The 17,021-nt window shown below is 42.2% G+C and overlaps 1 protein-coding gene across 2 annotated transcripts; it reads left to right on the top strand.

Annotated features, from left to right (window-relative positions):
* Positions 1-936: 936 nt before the first annotated feature.
* Positions 937-16,026, top strand: aebp2 (AE binding protein 2). Of its 2 annotated transcripts, XM_051391706.1 has the most exons (8): positions 937-1,585; positions 10,095-10,326; positions 13,192-13,299; positions 13,391-13,577; positions 13,723-13,847; positions 13,985-14,052; positions 15,335-15,448; positions 15,545-16,026. In XM_051391706.1, the coding sequence occupies exons 1-8, from the start codon at positions 1,059-1,061 to the stop codon at positions 15,555-15,557; spliced, it is 1,374 nt and encodes a 457-aa protein (XP_051247666.1). In that variant the 5' UTR covers positions 937-1,058; the 3' UTR covers positions 15,558-16,026. The 2 variants fall into 2 exon arrangements, with proteins under 2 accessions (XP_051247666.1, XP_051247667.1); XM_051391707.1 differs by lacking the exon at positions 15,545-16,026 and having other exon boundaries at positions 13,985-14,096.
* Positions 16,027-17,021: the final 995 nt, after the last annotated feature.

Genomic DNA, 17,021 nt, shown 5'->3' on the forward strand with positions numbered 1-17,021 from the left:
AGTTTCTAGAAGTCCAAGGTGATGTGTTAATATGTCAAAACCCAAAGATATTCAGTTTAAAATGATATCAGACAGAGAAAAGCTGAAAATCTCCATATTTCAGACCAGTGGTTCCCAACCTTTTTCCTTAAGGGACCCCTTTTCTATCATTGAGTAAACTGATGGTGTGATTTGAATGAACTTTGGGCAAATTATTTCCTCTTTAGAGAACTTTTTGTATACTTCGCTGTCTGTATTATGTCATTTTTATCATTTTAATAATCGTACATACTTGCTAGGCTTCTTTTTTTGTCAAATTAAGTGGTTTCTTCTCCCTGATGCTTGGCCATTGTTCTGTTAGACAATTTACATTTTCTTTTCTTCACAGAAGTAAACCAAATGCTAAGATTATAGCTCTACTGGGTATATATTTTTAAGTTTTCTAACCCAACTAAAAAGAAAGAAAAATCAAGAAGGCCTCACCGACTCCCTGTGAAGTTTTGGTGACCTATTGTTATAGAGGCTGAAAACAGTAATGACCTACATTATTTCTGTTAATTCAGTATCAAAGTTGTTGCTGCTGATGTGGTGTTAAGGATTCAGCTATTATTACTATTTCTTCATTATTCATTAAACTTGTGTCATATACTGTAGCATAGATATAATTCTGTCTTCTATATTTATTCATATATTGTTTTATAATGTACATACGTCAGACTCCTATTATCTTTTTACTTTGTATATGTTTCTATATATGTGTTATATATATATATTGTTAGATATTGCAATATAATGCCTATTTTATTTTTTATTACTATTTCTCTAATGTCTTGTTTAGCACCCTGAGCAACTGTAACCAAACAGTTGCTCAAGGATCAATAAAGTATTTCTGATTCTGAAGTACGGAGTGAGACATCCTTCCCAAGAGGCGAGCTTTGCCCATGCGGAGCCCGACGTCACTGCAACCCCCTGCTGTGTTTTACGCTTGAAGCGGAGAGTGTGAGTGGAGGAAGAAGGGCAGCCCGGGGGCAACTTTTCGAGTGGAACATCACAAAAATAGCTTCTCGTGCTGTCGGAAAATGGCTCAAATAACGAGCGAAGGGGCCGAACAAGATTCTCAGCCGACGTCGGACCAAAACGGCACCGGTGAAACGGCGGAAACCGGCAAGGAGGGACAGGCCGTGCCGGACCCCAAACAGAAACCGGGCGACAACAACGAGAAGAGAACAGGAATGGACGTGAACAGTGGTCGCGGTGCGGCGGCGGAGCAGCACGGGGACAGCCCCTCTCCCGCCCCCGACTCCGACAAAGAAACAACGATACCGACTGAAAAAGCAGACGACGGCGAAGGGGAACCCGGCGGTGAACTCTCTGAACCGGGGAAAAGTCCCGTGCAGGGGAGTTTGGCGAGTAGCACTGATTCCGCACAAGAGGGCTCCCGGGTGCTGAAACAAGAACAAAGAGAGGGGGAGAACGTGTCCTCCTCGCCGCCCGCAGAGCGCACAAAGACCGCGGAGAAAGCCGAGCACGGCACCAAGAGGCGGGCCAGCGTGGAGCTGACCTCGTCGGATGGAGAGCCGCTGAGTCGGATGGATTCAGAGGACAGGTCTGTTGAAGTAGTAAACAGTATGAACAGGCCTTGTTTCTAGAACAGCCGCGAGGTGGTGTGAGGTCACGACACGACGCCAAGTTCACGGTTTTTTAAACATTAAAGCTGCAGTGGGTAACTTTTATTAAAATAACTTTCTGTCATATTTACTGAAACTTTCACAATATCCTGACAGTAGAACATGAGACAGATAATCTGTGAAACAATCAGGTTCCTCTGGCTCCTCCTAGTGCTCCTAATGGGATTTGCAAGAACCCACCGGGCCTGTATGAAAACAACCAATCAGAGCAGAGAAAGATAGATGATAGTTGAGTCTCTACCCCAGGTTGTCAAATATGGACCCTGGGAATGAGACTCAACAATCTATCTTCAAGCTATCAGTCCAAAGTGTCTTTCCAGCCATCTGAGCTCTGATTGGTTGTTTTCATTCTGTGCGTTCTTACATATGCTATTAGGCACTAGGAGGAGCCAGAGGAACCAGATGTTTTCACAGGTTATTTTTTAAAAGTTACCTACTGCAACGTTAAGGTAGCTAAGAAACTGTTTATTTACGAGGACATCCCAGTATTAGTAATAACCAATATCTCCTCGTGATTGTTGTTGACCAATTTGACCAAATTGACTAAAACTAAAAACATTTCCTGTCCTTTTTTATTTGACTGTAGCTTATAAGTTAACAGTATTGTTTCAGTTAAACATTTCATCTGAATTCTGGCCAAGATTTCCCAATTTTGTAGGATCAGGATCACATATCCTGTTTTGAAATACCCAATTTTGAGATGATCCTATCTTCTGATCTAGATTAAAGTTTTTTTGAAATACTGGGCCCAAGTGACCACCAACAGGTTTGGATCTACATATGTAATCCTCAGGGTTACTAACCTATTCCAAAGCAAAGGGACAGCACAGTAAAGTAGATATCAGCAGAAGACATATAATCATATACAGGCTGGTAAAGAAGAGCACCCCACTAGAAAGTAAATAAGCATCCACACACAGGGAGAAATGGACGTAACTGACTGACAAAACAAGGATAAATAAAATCAAATACAGAATCACCATCAATAAATATGGGACACACGTAAAGCACATATAAAAGAGCATATACAGCATCAGTTACAGATAAAACCATTAAAGGCCAGACAGTAAAAATGAAACTGCTTCAAAGAGGAAGTGAATTTTCTAGTCTAATTTTCTTTCTTTTTTAAACATGCTGTTAATACATTTTGACAGTTTACAGAACAATATCAAACATTAGCAGTACAGAACCCCAATATTAATCAATTAGTTCTCAACTGTTAAATTAATTGCAAACTGATAATCAAGTGTTTTGAAGAAAGAAAAATCTCTTATTTCAGCCTCTCAAATGTGAATATGTTCTGCTTTCTTTAGTCCTCTCTGACAGTAAACTGAATACCTTTGGGTTGTGGACAAAACAAGACATTTGGAGATTGAGCCATCCCTGACTGAGGTTTTTCCTAGTCGATTAGTAGTTGTTAGTTTAAGCCAATAGACTGGTTATCAAACCTTTTATATTAACTTAATTGTTTGATTCAATATATTTTAACAGGCGCCTGTGATATGGCAACAGAAAAAAGCAGTAATAAATGAGGGAATGTGAAACGGAATGTTGCAACAATCAGTGAGGAGGCTGAACATTTAGTTTGTTTGTTTCTAGCTAATGCAGCTCGTACAGTTAACACATGTAGCAGTGCACAATTAAATGACACCCTGTGTTACAAGAGAAAAGGTCAGTGTTGCAATAATCCTCTGATATCCCCGGCTGAGTTGGATGTTTTTTTTCTGCGACTAAGCAGACCTTTAGGGGACATCTCTACAGTTTGACCTTGGAAATGTCCACAGTAAAACCTGTGGAGGGGAAAGCTTACACTAACTTTTAGAATGAGAGCTCTATTGTGTGTCTCATCCTTCAGCTTCAGTCTTATGTAGCCTCGCCCAGACTCCAGTGCTAAATCAACAGATTTATGCGATGACGCCGCCAAAGAAAGACTTCAGCCCAAGAGAGACAGCTCGGACGGTCTGCCGGCCAGCCTGCACCAGTCTTCAGCTCGACTGAATTAAACAGAGCAAAATCAGTCATGAGAAACACCAGTTCAGCTGTAATGTACTGATGTTTCCGCTAGAATTTTCAGGTGTGGCGAATGGGGTTATGGTGGAAATTAGTGAACCAATGAAATATTGGTAACAATAACTGGAAACGGGCACTGGCAACCGCATGACTCAAATGTTGGTGGTTTGTTGGGTTTTTATTACCATATCCTGGCATGAGGACAACAACACTATTACATCAGACAAAGAGTTAAACCGGGTTGGTAAACACTGCAAGAATAAAGTAGATTTCATTCCATGTTTAACAGAGCATGATAAATTGTACATATATCATTACTGACAAACATTTAGGTACTGTGTGTATAATTATGCGGGCCAATGTACAATAACAGGTTCAGAGTGTTTGTCAGGTGTTTATCTGTTCACAGCAACAGTACCAACTGTGTGCTCTACACGTATTGGGCAAGTTAAACCTGCTGGTCTGTCTTTCATTAAGAGGTTTAAGCATTGTAACGATGCAATTTCATAAACCCCCTAGAACAATATAATTACAAATTGCAGAAGACTAGAATCCATGTTGTTGTATGAACATCCATTCAATGATAACACACTTGTCATTTAGTTCATAGTAGCACAAATGTTTGTAGGGAAGTGCTGTATTTGATCAAAACAGACAAACAAAATCATTATCGAATATGCATCTATTGTACTGTGGGAACCTTACCTCACAGTGCAATCTAGAGCTGTAGCGATTCATCAATTAGTTGTCAACTTTTTAATTCATTTCCAACTATTTGGATAATTTAGTCATTGTTGAAAGAAAAAATGTCCCAATTTTTCTTAGCTTCTCAAATTGTGGGTATGTTCTGCTTTCTTTAGTCATCTATGACAGTAAACTGAGTATCTTTGGGTTGTGGACAAAACATTTGAGGACATTGCTTTGGGAAACACTGATTAACATTTATCACCATTATCTGACATTTCACAGAGCAAATGACCAACTGATTAATTGAGAAAATGACCGACAGTTTAATCAATAATGAAAAGGATGGATACTGCTTTCCAAGACGACGCCCCGAAAAAGTCTCTTCAGTCTTCTTTACGCTTATAGATCCCCCCTCCCTCTTCATCGATATGTCTGCCGATAATGTCTGCTAACCAATATATCGGTTGGGCTCTTATCTGTATAATGCCCTCACCGTAGTTCATTTTTGACTTGGAGCAACTACAAGGAGCTTTCATTTTGTGTGGATTCTTGTGGCCCCTGTGGACAAAACGGTAGTGTTTCTACCACCTCGTTCCGTCTGATTTCAAGGAATCGCACCTGGTTGTAGGCATTAAGAATAACTATATATAAATAGCCAATCTGCTTTCTGATGTTGTTGTTTGTTTATGTAGGCCATATAGAGGCATCAGTATTGAACTAAGACTGTTGCATAACCAGTTAAAACTCCTTGTAGCACATTTAAGTCAATAATCATAATCTGGTTATTGAAAATAATGAGTTGAGGGTGTGAAAAGGGCTGTTTCTGTTCCCCCACCCCTTTTTTTAAATTTCGATTCATTAGAAAGTGAACTTCCCCCGCAGGCTCCTGTAACAGGCTGAAACTGTGAATCATTCAGAGTGTAGTTGTGATGCTGTGAGCTGAATCCTGAACCTTCGCCATAACTCATCTAACCACACTCAGTTTAGTTATTTCTCTCCTTGTTGGCACGACTGTTGTTTATGTATTGACACTGTTGTGAAACCGTGCACACCTACACTGCTGCTTATTAGCGGAATGAGTAACCGCACAGTTTTGTACGTCTGCTTTGGATCACTGGAGGCTCCACCGCTAGTCGACCCATTCTTACTGGAGTTTTCACTAGCTTCCGCTGTGTCCGTCAGCAAACACTGGAAAAGTGTGACAATTGTTATTTGAAGCATTAGTGGCAGTTGCTGTGAATGTTGAAGAAACGATAATGCTAAATGTCTGGAAGGAAATGTTCCAATCAGGCCTGTCCCCTCCGGTTGGAAATACCAGTTAAACCAAAAGCTTGACATGTGAAGCTTGACTCAGGTTTGATATCAGCTGTTGAGTCATTGCGCCTGAAAACTAGGCTGCCACCCACTATAAGCCTTTACCAGTGGAAGATACAGAGAGGCAGATTGCCCTGTGACTAAGATGAGTACATAGACCTCTGCTCCACATGTGCTACCTGTTGTTGACTTTCTGAGATTTTTGAAGTTTAACGTTGTTTTGCGTGCTCTGGCAGTAAGTAAAGAGGCAGAGGGGGACAAAATGACTAGTGTCAGAAGTGTAGAAAGGGACTGCTGTGAATGAGCAAATGGACCTGTACTTGTATAGTGCTTTTACACTACTTGCCACATTCACCCTTTCACACACATTCACTCAGTGATGGTAAAGCCCATCGAACAGAAACTAACATTCATACACATTCACACACCGATGCATGGCATGGAGAGCAATTTGGGGTTCAGTATCTCGCTCAAGGATACTTTGACATGGGCCGGGGATCGAACCCACTGACATCATCAGATGTGTACTCTTTGTTATTGTGCATCCTGAAATCCCATCAGGAGCCCTTCAGACCTATTTAAAGGTTATATATGAGATTTTCAACGTTAATATAGCAGCAAACCTCTATTGGCCATGTAAAGATACAGTGCAGTCAGGGTGTCCTGAGCAGAGAATGATGTCACACTCTGCCTGTGTTGGTATTGCAGCCTCTCACTTTTCATTCCAGTCTGCCACATGTGAATTTGAGTCCCTGCGTTTGCATCTGAGTAGAGGGACTGAAACTGCGTCTGTCTCATCTGCATCTGTGAATTAAGATTTATTGCAACCAAACCAGAGTTGAAGAGTTTTATTTTGTTTCTGTCCACTTTGAATGAAGTTATGATGTTACAATCATATGCAAGGTAAAATCACTGTTTTTGTCTGTGGAGGCTGGTGGAGAGTGATAGTGATATTCCAGCTGTTTCTGGTTACACAAAAGGTCTATCTCTGCAGGGATCCTTTCCATAATGCTGTCAGACACCAATCTGAGCCTGTTGGGAACAAAAATGAGCACTTTTAGTGGATGTACTTTGGCAAGTGAATTTGTCACAAGGATTAGCAAACGTTAAATGTCAGCCACGATGGCTATTTTCGTCTAGCTCAGTGAATTCATTAGAAATAGAAGTGATAGTGGTGTCCATCTTCTCATCTAACGTTCACAGTAAAAGGAAGTGCACATTTGCCAACTCCAACTATTTAATTTAATTTTCTGTCTCTTCTAACAGTGTTGACTGTTTACTGGTTCCATGCTTTAACGTCCACTGGAAGTATGCGACAGAAACATTTCAGTATTAATGTGACTGGTTGGACACGCTGTAGTTCCAGATGATTCCACATGAAGTGGATGAATCTGCTGTGCGTGTTCAACCAGTATATACAGATTCATATCTCACATTGCTCTCCTCGTCAGTTTTACAGGGAATATGAAACTCATCTCCAATGAAGCATATCTAAACTCTTTCATAATCATTTAACCAAGTGGGGATGGAAGTCCTACTCCTCAGCTCATGATGTGAAAGGCTGTAAACCTGAATGAACACACTAAACTGAGAGGCTTCATGCCACCTGTACACTGTTTTTTCATAAGTTAAATGATTTCACCAACCACTTTCTAACTGATTTCTTGACAATAGCTAGTTTTTGTTTAATTAAATAAAAAATAAAATGTATGTTAGTAAACAACTTAAATTCTCTACTACATTCTGGTTGACGTACTGTTGGCACCTGTTTGCAGGTTTTGAAATGCTGAACATAAATCAACAGCCCCCCCCAAAAAAAAAAAAAAAAAAAACTAAACACCATATTTGAAAAACAACTTATTTGCTCAGGATGTTTTTATCCACTGTGGCTGGTGGAGTCCACTTAGGCTATTTCATCAGACAGCCACACAGTGTTTGAGGCTTTAATTGGAGCGTTTGAACAGTGTTTAGTTAACTCACAGGAGAGGAACTCGGCAGTCTCATGAAAATGGAATAAAATCCGCTGCCTGGTTTAATGCCCACTTGGCTGCCTCCCAGCTTTTGGTAATCCTGCTGTTGTGGCAGCTGTAAGACTTCACTGTAACTTTTGTTCTCAATCAGAGCAGGTGGCGAGAGGGAGAGAGAGAGGGAGAGAGAGAGAGAGAGAGAGAGAGACTTTCAGAGGTGTTAGTGCTCTTGTAGGACGTGTAAGCACGGCCTCCATAGAGAGCCAGTATGGACATTGATCAGAGCAGATGGTCAGCTGGCTCAGCCCACACACACACTGCAGCACTATGCAAGCTGTGAAATCTGCTTATATCACACACAGTTTGAGCCACTTTTAGATGATGTGTTTTTTATGTTATTGCAGACACCTTTCAGATTAAGGTCAAAGAGTTTCCAGTTTATAGGCCCCTAACAGCCAGTTCTTTCACGTTACTTTACGCGCTTGAAAGCTGCCTGAAAGCACAGTTCTATCCATGACATTATTTGTAGTTATTAAGCTAAAACTACTCACACCGTGCCTCAAATTAGGGCTGCACAATGAATCACAATAGTATAGAAATCACAATACAAAACAGCAAACAGATAAACAGCATTATACTGTAGTTCTGCAGAGATGCCAGACCTACAAATCTTGATATAAGAAAACATGTTTGTGTGGTATCGACTCCAACAAATGTCACATCAGTTTTTAAAAATCAAATTTGTGATGCAAAAATGATCATTGTCACACTAATCGGGAATCCTAACGCAATATCTGTCAAAATAATCGCAATATGATGTTTTTACCGTATAATGCAGCCATGCTTTAAACCCAGCTATACCCCAACTGTTCTTCTGAGTACAGGTAAGTAGGTAGAAGTAACAATGACTGAGAACTCTGTCACTGTACCTTTACTTCATTAAATTGATGAGATTTGTTATGTTAAAGTGTAGAATGTCAGAGCTGCCTACAGCTGTGCTGTTGTAGTCCAATCGGCAGGATATTGCTTTTCTTTTTGTGTATGGTATGGTAAAAAAAAAAAATCCTATTGAGATTATTTTGATCGTTATTGCAATATGATTCACAATAAGTGTAGGAATGATAATTTTTGCATCACATATTTAATTTTCACTGAAAAAACGATGATGATTTGACATTTGGTAATGGTTAATGGTAAATGGCCCTATACTTGTATAGCGCCTCTCGTGACCACTCAAAGCGCTTTTACACTATGTGCCACATTCACCGTTTCACACAGTGATAGTAAACTCCATCAAACAGAAACTCATTCATGCACATTCACACACCGATGGGAGCAATTTGGGGTTCAGTATTTTGCTCAAGGATACTTGAGGAGCCGGGGCTCGAACCAACAACCTTCCGATTAGTGGACGACCTGCTCTGAGCCACAGCGCCCCATTTGTTGGGGTCTTTACCAAACAAACATGTTTTCTTACATCTGGAGAACCAGACTTGTAGGTCAGGACACCTCTGCAGCACTACAGTACTTCATTATAATGCTGCTAGTCACCTTTAACCTTTATCACAAACCTGCAGCTTCTGTGATTGAGATATTGCACTTGGACATATTGTGATTTCAATAATAAGATTAATTGTGCAGCCCTACTTGTTTTTGCCAGTTACCAATATTGATCATTTTGTCATACACTAGGTAAACAGGAATAGAGGCATGAGGAGTAGAATTTGTGGTTGCTGCTTGTAAACACACAACTCAAAGTTAGAGAGAGAGACAGCATAATATAACATTACTCACTTAGTTTACTGACAGGACAACAGGGCATGCCATAGGTCAAGCTGATAGTGGAGTGCCCTCTGCTGGATCACAAGGCGAACTACTTCAAACGCTCTGTTGTGCTTATACAGTGTTTCCTCTATGGTGATGTTGGAGCGGCGGCCCGCCATTGTTAAATTTCTGCCGCCACGGTATCAGGAATGGGGCAGACGCACAATGTAATCACGGTTGCCTTTTAAATGATCCTGCCGACATAATGCACCCCTGTTGGCTGCCGCTCACATTGCAATTTAACAACAAGTAGAACTATTCAGAGGTTATTGGGGCTGTCCAGTTGAACTCCACATACTGTTGTGTTGATGGAACTTATTGTCAAAACGTTCGTCAAACGTTGTTCCAAGTCGACTATTAAACTAACAGCTCCACCAAAAACGTCACCGCGGTGGGTCCGTTTTTAATTGGACAACGTTCAACTTGTCAGTTCTCAGCTCAACGTCCTGATGGGGGTGGGGGTGTTCGGACGGCCTGCCACCACTGCTAAAAAAAAATCCTAGAGGAAACACTTACAGACTGTACATTTTTAAATTAAAGATAACCACATTCAAATTAATTTTCAAAAAAAAGAAAAAGCCAGTGTGTGTAATCTCTCTGTCTCCTTTCTGTGTGTATTCTCCAGTATTGGCAGCACCCTGATGGACATGGAGAGCACGGCGTCCAGTGGCCGCTCCACCCCAGCCATGCTCAACGGTCACGGCGGGGGCGTGGTGGCGGGGAGCGGCTCGGCACCCGCAGGGGGCAAGTCTCTGAGCTACACGTGCTGCTGGGACCACTGCCAGCTCCTGTTTCCCAGCAGCCCCGACCTAGCAGAACACATCAGAGCAACGCATGTGGACGGACAGAGAGGAGGGGTGAGTGTCTCACTGTGTGTGTGTGTGTGTGTGTGTGTGTGTGTGTGTGTGTGTGTGTGTGTGTGTGTGTGTGTGTGTGTGTGTGTGTGTGTGTGTGTGAGCATCTGTGAGATTGTAATGTGAGTTTAATGGGAATGAATGGACAGACGTTACTGTGACATCTGATAGGCACTTTGGCTAATGCTGGAAAAAAGCTATTTTAAGTTGTGCGATCAGAGCCGACTGAAGGTTGTCTTCTTACTAGAGCTGCAACAATTAATTGATTTAATTATCTCAGCACACTTTTCAAATAGAGCAGGTCTAGACCGAACTCTTTAAAACATTATTTACAGAGACCCAACAGTACCACCATGAGCAAGCACTTGGCGACAAGGGCAAGGAAAAACTGCCTGTTAAAAGAGAAGACCCTTCGGCCCAAGGTGGGTGGTCTTCCGCCTTGACCAGTTTGGGGGGGGGGAGAGAGACAGAGACAGAGAGAGACGTCTTTGCTCACTACAGCCTAACCTTTCTTCCCATCATGTGGGTAAAAACTACAAGTTCTTACTTCTTTTTAAAATACAAAAATTGCTAAAGCGGAGCAGTCCAGGTATACGAGCCGAGTAAAGCCCAGTGTCCCATAAATGCTGACCACCACTGTGAGCAAATGGTAAATGGACCTGCACTTGTATAGCGCCTTTCTAGTCTTCGGACCACTCAAAGCGCTTTTACACTACGTGCCACATTCACCCTTTCACACACATTCACTCAGTGATGGCAAAGTCCATCGAACAGAAACTAACTCATTCATACACATTCACACACCAATGCACGGCATCGGAAGCAATTTGGTTCAGTTCTTGCTCAAGGATACTTCGACATGTGGCACCAGGACATGTGGAGCCGGGGATCGAACCCACAACCTTCCGATTAAGGAACGACCCGCTCTGCCTCTGAGCCACAGCCGCCCCAAGTGCTGCAAGCAAGTGACAGCAAGTGCTGTCCAGTGTCAAGAAAAAGCCCTGGAAAATGATTTCTTATAAACTCTGACGCTGGGGTGAGGGAGAGATCCCAGGTTACTGTGGACAGATGGACAAAAGAGATTTAGTCAGCTTAACTAAACATATTTTTTTATTAACCATTTACAATAGGAGTGTAAATAACTAATGCAGAAATCTCAATGGAACTTAAGTGGAATAATGGTCAAACTCTTTCCCTGCATAAATCCCATTCATTCAGCTTTCACTCTGTATTCTTACCCTGGCAGGGTTCCAGACAAACTTTTTGCATTGGTTGCACTGGTGCGCCTAACTTTTTTTTTTAGGTGCACCAGCACAAAATTTAGGTGCACCCAAATTTTTCATTGCGTCGCCTTTAACGCCATAAGGTCACCTTTTTATTGCTCTCCATAACTTTCATATAATGTGAATGATTTTAAAACAAGAATAAGGTGTAGAGAAATGCTTGTCTTTATTTGAAGCACAATTATATATAAAAAGAAAAATAAAGTGTTTAAAGTGCTTCACTGAGCTGAAATTGAACATTTCAAACTAAAACACTAAGCAAAATAAAACATTTCCAAATAAAAGTGCTTGTGCTTAAATTGCTTCACCGAACTGAAATTGAATATTTCAAACTCAAACATTTCAAGTAAAATAATTATTAATGATAATAATAATGATTACTACTACCTGCCGCTGAAATGCAGCTGGGAGAGGGGCCACTTTCTCTACACACTTGTCACGGCATATCGCGTGTTTTTTAGACATGTTGTGTTCGATATGAAACGTTGTTGACCCGCTCACGAATGCACTATTTCAGCCATATTCTGACCGCACTCCTGACAGTACACGCAGTGCATTGCGTTACGTCCTTTGTTGTACCTCAGCCAGGGAAATAGTTTCAGCCAGTCCTGTCTGAAGGAATATATTTTGGCCTTTTTAATTTGGGTCTTGGGGCCGGGCTCTATCCAGACTCGGTTGTCTCCTCCTCTGGTTCCGAGTCTGATGCTGTCGCTGAAGGACCGGGGCTTGGTATCTCACCAGGGACCGAGGGCTCCGTGTCTTGATGTGATGGACTCTCAGTAGTGGGGATGGATGGGATTATAGTAGTAGGGCTGGTTGTAGGCTTGGTTTTCTTAATGAAAAAACTTTCAATATTTCTGCCTCTCTTCAATTTCCCTCGTTTTGTCGCGTTTATTTTATTTTTCCGTTTCAGTTAGTCAGCTACTCTTGCGCTCAGGTCGCGCGCAATTTTTAAACACACACAACTTAGTGCAGTGAACAGGACCACAGCCAATCAGAAGCAAAGACCCGCCCGAGCTCTGTCTCTTATTGGTTTAGAACACGATATGCTCCTACCATGAGTGTGTGAGTTCGGTCACAGGAGAACACAGAGAGATGATGCGCTTGCGAAATAAATTGTGTTATGTTTTCACCCAGGCAGCGTCAGGTGCACCAGTGTGACCTAGAAAAATTATTAGTCGTACTCTTAAAAATTTTGGTCGCACTCTGGAGCCCTGCCTGGTCATCCACTGCCCCCCCGGCACCGGCTCTGCACCCCACAGTGTGGCAACCACTGAATCAGAGGAGCTAATCTCAGGAACTACACTAGGAAGTAAAAGTTCCTTCTGAACATTGTGCTTTGTGTTTCGAATGCTGTTGACACACATTAGACCCATGGGTTGAAACACACTTCTCACACATAGGGACACCGCACTGTCATGTGACTCTTGTGTTTGAATACATTTAATAAATGAAAAGGGCTAGTCTGAATGTAGTGCCCCCCCCACCCCCCCGAGACCAGCTGTTGGAAACTGGGGCTCACTTTCTGTGTTCAGACCACTACTGTAATCTCACCAGCACTCCTGTATGTGTGTGTTCCACTCAGGTGTTTGTGTGTCTGTGGAAGGGCTGCAAGGTGTACAACACCCCGTCCACCAGTCAGAGCTGGCTGCAGAGACACATGCTGACCCACAGCGGGGACAAGCCATTCAAGGTGACCACACACACACACACACATATCCATCAAAGTCTCCTGACACACTGCTCACCACTGACCACCTGTAATCCTCTCTGTGCTCCTGCAGTGCGTGGTGGGAGGCTGCAATGCCACATTTGCCTCTCAGGGGGGGCTCGCCCGTCACGTTCCCACTCACTTCAGCTCACAGGGTTCATCCAAACTGTCCAATCAGGGCAAAGTAAAGGAGGAGTCTCCATCCAAGGCCGGCCTCAACAAGAGGAGGAAACTCAAGAACAAACACAGACGCTCCCTCCGTATGTTCAACACACACACACACACACACACACACACACACACACACACACACGCTCCTTTCTATCTGAATATATTCCTGTTTTATAGATACAAACTCCACATCAGGTCCCTCACACACATTGTGTTTGTTTTGTTTATTTCCAGCCCGACCTCACGACTTCTTCGACGCTCAGACCATGGACGCCATCCGCCATCGAGCCATCTGCCTCAACCTGGCAACACACATCGAGAGCCTGGGCAACGGACACAGCGTGGTGTTCCACAGCACGGTGGGTTCTCTACACACACACACACACACACACACACACACACACACACACACACACACACACACAAGCCAGCCAGTATATGTTATTCTGTGCAGCAGAGCATTAGCTTATTTTCATGCCTGTGTCTGTGTGTTCAGGTAATAGCCAGGCGGACAGAGGACTCTGGGAAAGTGAAGGTCTTGTTGCACTGGACACCTGAAGACATGTAAGTCCAGATCCTCTATTTTCACCTCCTCCACCTGAAGACATGTAAGTCCAGCTCCTCTATTTTCACCTCCTCCTCCTGCTGTGGACGGGGGCAGCAACAGAATGTATTTTAGCCACATTAAAAAAATAATATCAGTTTAAGTGTACACTATATTTAGAATATTTCCACTGCTTTATGTTGCTGTCAGGCAGTCCTTTCCTTTGACAATAAACGGTAAGTACCTTGCAGAACACAGTTGTTGCTGGTCTATGAACCGCAGTGCAGCTGAATGCAACCATTGTAATCAAATACACTATTTATCAGGCAGTGATTATGGAAACATAAAATGTGTGCGTATAGACACCAGGGATAGAAGTAACACATTCAAACTACTCACATCACTGGAATTAAGATGGTTTTGGGGTACTTTTTCAAGCCTGTAACTATATTCTTCAGTATACATTACACTATATAATCTACCTCACTACTGAGTAGGTCAACAATTTAAATCCACACTTTTCATCAGCATTTATGTAGCTAAATGCTGCCCGCCCATGTTAACATATTGGGCTGTTCAAAAGAGCACATTGTGCTGTGCAGCTCTGCAGCCAGTGGAGAAACAGATGCTGCTGCAGGCTCAGGTTGGGAGAGGTCCGTGGAGGACTCAGGCTGTTTGAGGGGCACCATCGAGCAGAAAGTTGTGACCCATTTATGGTGAAACAGCTTAGTCACAATTAGGATTATCACGCCCTACGGGGGCTCTTTATCTACTGTAGGGCATCCCAGAGGGCACTTCTGCTGGGTGCTTTGGAGGGGGCACTGAAGAAATGTGCTTTGTTGAAAAAAGATTTTTGTTACATGGATCTCCCCTATTGATAATACATTAAACATTATCGGTTAAAAAGTAACTAATACTCTGTGTAGTTTTTGAAGAATACATTTAAGTTATTTTAACAGCAGTAGTTTTACCTGTAGTTGATACATTTTTAAGTAATGTAACAGTACTTCTGCTTGAGTACAGATATTCAGTGATCTTTCCACCACTGTGAGACACTGACAGGAGTTTCGTTAAGCTGCTGCTATTAAAGGGTTCCACAACATGAGATACATCCACTCAATTTTTCTAATTCAGCGTTGGGTGCCACCTAGGCAAAGTCTGGTCCTGGTTAAAAAGCAGCTCACCACTGCTGACACTGACAAATAAACCCCAGTATGTCATGTGTGAGGAGAAACAAGGTGAGTGTGATCTTGGGATCCACGGTGCAGATGTGTACAGTAACTGTATTCTTCACTGTGTCAGACTGCCAGATGTGTGGGTGAATGAGAGCGACAGACTGCAGCAGAAAACCAAGGTGGTTCATCTGTCCAAGCTACCCACAGACACAGCTGTACTCCTGGACCCCAACATCTACAGGTGTGTGTGTGTGTGGGTGGGTGGGTGGGTGGTTGTTGATGGTTGTTGATGTTGGTAAAAACAGTACAATATATCTGAACGTTTTCTCTCCCTCAGGATGTTCTTCTAACCATCTCCAGAGGAACTCCACTGTCACTTCCTGCTAATCCAACCTCGAGGAGGAGGATCGTCTTCATCTCTGCGTTCCTCTTTTCCTCTCCTCCCTCTCCCAGAGGATGCTGGGAGTTTAGTGACTTACTTGTCATGGCTGTCTGAGGCCTCCAGTGTTCATTAGGTGCTGAGTTTACTGAGGACATGTAGGGGGAGATGTTGCTTGTTTTAGGTAACAACCATAGTGAGAACTAACTGACAGAAGTGTAACTGTAGACAGTTAGACACACGTGTAGAGAGACGCTGTCTTTGTAAATACTTGAGATTTGTAATATATTTTTATACTTTGAATTTTTTTACTGGACTGTAGATAGATGTCTTTTTTCAGCCAAACATTTTTAAAATAGATGTTTTAAAAACTGATAATGATGGTCATGTGAATATAGCTGGCATTGCTCTGGTTTAATGTCATTAAACTTTTCCAACCACTCAGCCTCAAGTCTTTACCTGCTAGCTGGAATGTATGGAGGTCGATGGATGTCAATATCATTGTAATAGCAGACCATGAGGCAGAAATATATTTTACATTTTGTAAACACAATCTACCAATAGAAAACAAGAATTTGACTCTGCATGGGTCATACTCTTTTTGTATTTGTTTTCAGAATTTTGACTTTAAAAATGTATAATTTACTCAATTCAATTAATTTCTACAAATGCTCTCTTCACAATTTGCAAACAAACACAGTACAGCTGTGTGCGAATGAGTTTGACTCCGGTGTGAATACGATACAAAATGTACAAATATGTGAAGATGAATCCTGATATCAATCGTGGTACCAAGGTTTGTTTCACTTCATAAAAATAAATCAGCATTGTTTTGTACAGTTTATACCCTACCTCAGAAATAAAGATTCTAGTTGTACTTTGTTTTGGTTCTCATGAGACGATACTGTGAACCCAGTATGTTCAGTTGTATTGAACTGAGTGTTGAGAATATCATTACATTCTTAGTTCTTGTTTATTACAGCAACAACCAGGGCTGATTCCTGTCCCCTGTAAACGTATCTGACATTGTAAGAATGCAAATCAAATTTAAATTTCCACAAGGTCTCAGTGTTCTACCATAAAAGTGAAGTGTGCTACAGATTGAGACCAGCGGTGTCTGTGGGCTATAATGTAGATCAACATTTTTAAATATATGTATAATGGGTAAAATGAATATTGGGGCCCCTGGTTAGCTCAGTGGGTAGAGCTGGCGACCCATGTATTGAGGTTAGTCCCTACTGCAGCGGCCCAGGGTTTGAATCCGACCAGCGGCCCTGTGCTGCGTGTCATCCCGTCTGTCTGCCCCCCTTTCCTGTCTGTCTTCAGCTGTCTCTATCATAAAGGCAATAAAAACCCCTTAAAATACATAACAAAAAAACTTAAAAATATTGAAGGGGCCTAACTGGGGCCCCTGACAGTGGACGGGACAGCACAG

Source organism: Dicentrarchus labrax, unplaced genomic scaffold (genome assembly GCF_905237075.1).
Source record: "Dicentrarchus labrax unplaced genomic scaffold, dlabrax2021, whole genome shotgun sequence".
Lineage (NCBI taxonomy): Eukaryota > Metazoa > Chordata > Actinopteri > Moronidae > Dicentrarchus > Dicentrarchus labrax.

Coding starts and splice junctions, on each gene's coding strand:
- aebp2 (XM_051391706.1), top strand. CDS start 1,059: ATGGCTCAAATAACGAGCGAAGGGGCCGAACAAGATTCTCAGCCGACG. Junction 10,327..13,191: donor TGGACGGACAGAGAGGAGGG/GTGAGTGTCTCA, acceptor TGTTCCACTCAG/GTGTTTGTGTGTCTGTGGAA. Junction 14,053..15,334: donor CACTGGACACCTGAAGACAT/GTAAGTCCAGAT, acceptor TCACTGTGTCAG/ACTGCCAGATGTGTGGGTGA.